Genomic DNA, 6795 nt, shown 5'->3' with positions numbered 1-6795 from the left:
TAAGGAATGCTAAATGATACTAACCTTTCCTTTGACCTCTGACATCAATCACCAAATCGTTGTTAGCTGAGTAATCTGTAGGGTTTTGGAACATTCCATCACTTCCGAGCAGGGATTGCAATCTAGCGCTTACTGATTAGTTTAATCTCAAATTACTTGATTCAACGCTTAGAAGTGGCTGCCACAGACAGCAGCTAGTAGACTTTCCTGTTTGCATGTATATAGCGCTAGTGTAACGACTCCTGGGTGCACTCGTGGCTAAGCACTATGTATGTCATATACATACTTACAATGTAGAATATGAAAAGATCCAATTGTGGCTATCAACTTGTTGAAAGCAAAGTTCTATCTGACCACTAAATGAAGTCTAATAGTGAATATCAAAGTGAGATATTCTTCATTTTACACTAAGAAAATGCTGTAGAGCTTGTTATAGTGCCTATGTAGACATTGTGCAACATGTAGTTAATCCATTTGTTCTTAGTAAATTCTTATACAGCGATATTGTAGTGACACCTGGGTGGGCCAGTGCTGAAGCACTGCACTAGGCTGACAAGCAGATAATTTTTCCATATGGCGCAGTGGTAAAGCCCTGATTGTGTGACGCCTTATTTTAAGTTGGTATTTTTAAGGAAAGCGAGGCCTCTACGCACGCACAAATGCGGGGCTGTTGGTCACTAAGGCCATTTCCATTGCACAAAGATGGCGGATCGCACCGGTGTTCCGCTTCCAAACAAAGACACCGAATCAAGATATAATGAGAATGACATGGCTGTTTCCATGATGGCATTGCAATGACATATGGAGGTGTGTAGCTACACTTTCCTTGTATAAAAACTTGGTATTTATCATAGCTTCTTGTGCAATAAACTACTTTAAACACATTTGGAGGTCATAAATAGAAACACTTTTGTTTCATTTGGATCGAGTGGTTAAAAAGATGACTCAGATAGAATATACTCATCAGTTGGTTTCTTTTGCTTGTCGGCTGTATAGGTGAACTCAGATACTGTTGATATCTTTGCATAAGGTAAAAAGGGACTGCCCAGTGTTGACACATTTTTGGTGAAGTTTCTGATTGGACTACCGGTACTTTTCTGGTTTTTGCGGAGATTACAACTATAGCTTTACATCTAAGTAGAATGGGCTCCACAAGTGCAGAAATTAAGTGTTTTTTTCAGATACCAGCTTTTCTACCAAAAGACCAAAAGCTACAGTCGCAGTGTTAATGGAAAAAGTAAAGGCTATACATACATATATGGGTTAAAATCAGGAAACGCTTCTCAGCATGTAGTTTCATTAGAGAATATGATAAAGACCACCTGTTTCAAAGGGTTGAGCAAGTAGCAAGAAAACAGATTAAAAAAACATCAGGCAAGGTTATGGACACTTTAATCAATATATTGATGATTTAATAGTGGTTCAAGTCAAATTTGCTGACACATCGATCAGTTAAAACTACTTTTAAAATTACTAAAAAGTCATTTATGGTTCAAAAGTTTTATGTAAACTACCAAAGACGTCAAAGTGTGGTAAAGCAACTTAAACTGCCAAGTCTTTAACTGTCAAGTCTTTAACTGTCAAGTCTTTAACTGTCGAGTCTTTAACTGTCGAGTCTTTAACTGTCGAGTCTTTAACTGTCAAGTCTTTAACTGTCGAGACTTTAACTGTCAAGTCTTTAACTGTCGAGTCTTTAACTGTCAAGTCTTTAACTGTCGAGTCTTTAACTGTCAAGTCTTTAACTGTCAAGTCTTTAACTGTCGAGTCTTTAACTGTCAAGTCTTTAACTGTCAAGTCTTTAACAGTCGAGTCTTTAACTGTCGAGTCTTTAACTGTCAAGTCTTTAACTGTCAAGTCTTTAACAGTCGAGTCTTTAACTGTCGAGTCTTTAACTGTCGAGTCTTTAACTGTCAAGTCTTTAACTGTCAAGTCTTTAACAGTCAAGTCTTTAACTGTCAAGTCTTTAACTGTCAAGTCTTTAACTGTCAAGTCTTTAACTGTCGAGTCTTTAACTGTCGAGTCTTTAACTGTCGAGTCTTTAACAGTCAAGTCTTTAACTGTCAAGTCTTTAACAGTCAAGTCTTTAACTGTCAAGTCTTTAACTGTCAAGTCTTTAACTGTCAAGTCTTTAACTGTCGAGTCTTTAACTGTCGAGTCTTTAACTGTCGAGTCTTTAACAGTCGAGTCTTTAACTGTCGAGTCTTTAACTGTCGAGTCTTTAACTGTCGAGTCTTTAACTGTCGAGTCTTTAACTGTCGAGTCTTTAACTGTCGAGTCTTTAACTGTCGAGTCTTTAACTGTCAAGTCTTTAACTGTCGAGTCTTTAACAGTCGAGTCTTTAACTGTCGAGTCTTTAACAGTCGAGTCTTAAACTGTCGAGTCTTTAACTGTCGAGTCTTTAACTGTCGAGTCTTTAACAGTCGAGTCTTTAACTGTCAAGTCTTTAACAGTCGAGTCTTTAACAGTCGAGTCTTTAACTGTCGAGTCTTTAATTGTCGAGTCTTTAACTGTCGAGTCTTTAACTGTCGAGTCTTTAACTGTCGAGTCTTTAACTGTCGAGTCTTTAACTGTCGAGTCTTTAACTGTCAAGTCTTTAACTGTCAAGTCTTTAACTGTCAAGTCTTTAACAGTCGAGTCTTTAATTGTCGAGTCTTTAACTGTCGAGTCTTTAACTGTCGAGTCTTTAACTGTCGAGTCTTTAACTGTCGAGTCTTTAACTGTCGAGTCTTTAACTGTCGAGTCTTTAACCGTCAAGTCTTTAACTGTCGAGTCTTTAACTGTCGAGTCTTTACCTGTCGAGTCTTTAACTGTCGAGTCTTTAACTGTCGAGTCTTTAACTGTCAAGTCTTTAACTGTCAAGTCTTTAACTGTCAAGTCTTTAACTGTCGAGTCTTTAACTGTCGAGTCTTTAACTGTCGAGTCTTTAACAGTCGAGTCTTTAACTGTCGAGTCTTTAACTGTCGAGTCTTTAACTGTCGAGTCTTTAACTGTCAAGTAATTAACTGTCAAGTCTTTAACTCTCAAGTCTTTAACTGTCAAGTCTTTAATTGTCAAGTCTTTAACCGTCAAGTCTTTAACTGTCAAGTCTTTGTCAGATAAGCTTGTAATTTTTAGTTGGCCCATTTGTCAGGGCAATTCTGACAAACTTATCATTGAACTTTAAAAATATTTATTTAACACATTTAAGAGTAGCGATTAGAACTGACGGGCTCCAGGTTTTATATTTCGGTTGTTGTGGCGTACTGTCTCAGCTATGAGCTGTTGTTAGGCAAATACATTGATAAACTGTAAGTTTAGTTATTCTAAACTCATAGTATCTGGCTAATACTGCAAGGTCTTTAGAGTAGAAATGTCTTAGTTCGGGTATCAGTACAGATCAGGAAGTCAAGTACCTGAAATAATGTCAACTAAACCCTATTTAAATAAATCTGAAACCTCAGACATAATTTACAAGTCTTCCACTGATTATAGTGAGAGTACCTCAGCCTAACATACTTACTGTGACGTTTAATACTTATATATGAATATTTATTAGCTGAATGCTCTACATTGCATGAATAATAAAACAGATTTTGACACAGAAAAAAATCTTTAATCAACATACACAACATATACTTCTCTAGCTTTTAAATGCAGGTACGTATTTATTTATTTCTGGGAAAAGTGAAATAATAGTGTTGGTTTATTTGTGTGTGCTATAAGGTTAATTAAGTTTATGCTTATCATATTCATAGCATTGTGGAAAAGCCTGGATACATATTTTTCGTCGAGTACTTCAAGCGTGCTAGATAAATCTTAAAGCATGCATATTTTAACCAATTGTCATTAAAGATTAGCATATTTAATATATATGTACACAATTATTTCGTAGTATGGCAACTAGGCTGTGTGACATAGTGCATAGCATGCCTGTCTGCAAAACTGGGATTTCTAGTTCAATCCCAGTTCAAAGTTGTATTGTCATACTTAAAATTTATTGCTATCACTGACATATGACAAACAAACCAACCAACACTTGGATCTATATAGATTGGTTTCTGCCCATAACAAATTACTTTGATTTTTACTTGCATTGTATTACATTGCAGACTGAATATGTGTACCTCTTTTGTTTTACATGCTTTCCAGCAGATACCTCCTTATTAGCGATATCAGACTATGTAAATCAAACTTTTTTTACTCTTCAATTCTGTCTTGAACAAATGCTTATCTCTGTCAAAATAAAATTGATAACAGCTCACTGGAATGACATAGTTTGTAGTTTGTATGATTCAGCCATACTGAGACCACCCCAAAGAGTGGATATCAATTACGGCAGACTCCATGATGGGACTTCTATCATAAACAGATGGCCGTGCAAGGATCATGTTTGTTTTATAGAGATAAACCATCTTTAGCAAATGATTGTGTTTTTGCACATAACAACTCATTCTCAAGTTAGCAATACTAAAAATTTCAGCCTTGATGTCAATTTGGAAAAAATTAACAGACAATTACAACTATAAGCTAGTATCTATACAACTGTAAAATAATTACTAACATGTCAATTATAAAAATGTGATTGTACAACTGCACAAAGGATATCTATAAAAAGATATGTTTGCTTACACAACTGTAAAAAGAATTACTAATGCGTCAGTTATAAAATAACATTGCGGCAGCTGTACAAAGAATAGCTACATGTATAAAGTTATCTACACTACTATACAAAGAATGTCTAGCATGCCAATCATAAAATGATGTCAGATTACACCATAAAAATAGCTAACCATACAAGCGATATCTATGCAACTAATGATTAACATGTCAATAATTGAATAGATATTGATGATTGATCGTTTTGTGACTCAATATTACAGTCTGAAGATTTCACTGAGTACCATAAGCTTGTTTCAACTACGGAACCTTTTGAAATATTTCTCTTATCGTCAGCGGTAAGTACCCCGACCACCTAGGCTGAGTATCACTATGTTCCTATTACGTGTATGAAGCAGATTGGGAGTTGTGTGCACATTGAGTTACCGTGTAATAAGCGTTTCAATGGACATTTGCATGATTCGAATTATTGCAAGTACTTTGTTAAAAATGACAAGATTTCTATGCCAGGGATCATAGCAGCAGGTTCGGATCGTCTCGAATTAAAATAAAAGCAACTAAAAGGTGGAAAATGTTTAAAATGGAATAGCTAGCGTGGCATTTTCTTGCGCATCATTTACAAGTGTCGTTTCTATCTTTTGCAAGCATGAAATAATCGATAAAACTTTGAGAATAACAAAACTCAATTAACTTGGGGAATTTTGCTGCTTCCATCTTGCAGATGATGGCAAACCTGTAGAGCAACCGCGTCATGGAAACATAGTAAATGGTCACAGTGTCATAGCATTAGACTTAGTTTATATTATATAGGTTAACTTATCGTATTTTACAGCACTGCCTAAAGCGTCTAATTAACTTAAGTGTAAGTGCAAAGTGTAGTATGTATTTAAAGATGAACTTTCACAAAAGGTTTTGTATAAGTTTTACCAGAAATATTAATACTTTTCTATCATTTGCAATTGTTTTTCTATGTTTGAAATGATCTGACTGCCAGGATGTTTCAAGATTAAAATGAGTAAAGCTTGGTCACAAGTAAAACAATCAGATCAATCAAAAATGTGATTATGACATCTAAAGTTGCAAAGAGACCAATAGAACAGAGATGCATAACATTGCAACTTGAACGCAATAGTCAATAGAAACTATCGCAATAATAACAGCTAGTGACATCATTTCGCACATTTTATTAGCATTTTATTTGACAATCAAGCTATTTAAAGTGGTTAGCAATGTAGTCATCAAATTTCGATCAAAACCAGTCTAAGCATGTTTTGATTGAAACTAATCCTCCAAATGTTTAGATTTGGAAGATTAGTTTTTGTGAACCTGAGGAAAGTTAAAGTGTAGGGAATTTCGTTAGCATCAGCAATGCTAATTGACAAGCCAAAAAGTAACGCAAATGTATATACCGACTTTTATGTCAAGTTATTTGTCATAAAATCTGGTGATATACATTTTTGTTACTTTTTACGTTGTCAACCTAAATATTTGTTTATTGTTTACAACAAAAAAAGTAATACATAAAAATTGATATCTTCTATAAGAAGGCATGCTTTTAACATTATGTTGATGAAAGAGTAACCCTTATCTTCCACTTACCTCCATTATTATACCTTTAAACATTTGCGCATAAAGATATTACGCTGTTTCCTCTTTATGTCAACTCTCCAGAGCTGACATTGACGGAACCTTTTAACCATCAATGTTCAATTTTAAAAGATTGCTTAAACACTTTTCAAACAATTTGATGAGTGATGATTGTAGCAATTTCAATTGAAAAAGCAAATTTCCATGTTTTAAGCAAACAAATATGTATATCATGAACTTAACACATAATTTTTTGCAAAGTTTAGCAATAATGATTGGTTAGGTTTTAACAAACTAAACGCGTTCATGCCAAATTTTAGATGAAAAACTTTTTCAATAATTAAATTTTGTTTTCTTTTGTTCCCAATATAAGAAAAAAATGCAGACAGTGTGATGGACATTGGGCACGATGCCAATATAGATGAGTACTTAATTTTAGTTTTTATCATTCGTAAATGTTGTTGATAGAAACTTTTAACCTTCAAAGTTTAACTTTTGCAGGTCACTTAAATACATTTTAAGCAATTTAACGGGTGGCAAATGTAGAGGTGAAAATGAACACTCAAGAATTTTAGAGTCATGGAATTGCTGCAATATGGGTGAAATATCAAA

At 34.6% G+C, this 6795-nt stretch overlaps 1 protein-coding gene across 1 annotated transcript; it reads right to left on the bottom strand.

The window, feature by feature from the left end:
* Positions 1–1542: 1542 nt before the first annotated feature.
* Positions 1543–3123, bottom strand: LOC137405116 (aggrecan core protein-like). Its single transcript, XM_068091340.1, has 2 exons — positions 2793–3123; positions 1543–2351 (listed from the first exon to the last, which is right to left on the bottom strand). The coding sequence occupies exons 1-2, from the start codon at positions 3121–3123 to the stop codon at positions 1543–1545; spliced, it is 1140 nt and encodes a 379-aa protein (XP_067947441.1).
* Positions 3124–6795: the final 3672 nt, after the last annotated feature.

Source organism: Watersipora subatra, chromosome 9 (assembly GCF_963576615.1).
Source record: "Watersipora subatra chromosome 9, tzWatSuba1.1, whole genome shotgun sequence".
Taxonomy (NCBI): domain Eukaryota; kingdom Metazoa; phylum Bryozoa; class Gymnolaemata; order Cheilostomatida; family Watersiporidae; genus Watersipora; species Watersipora subatra.
Note: the sequence above shows the minus strand (reverse complement) of the source record. Positions and strands in the feature narration are given on the sequence as shown.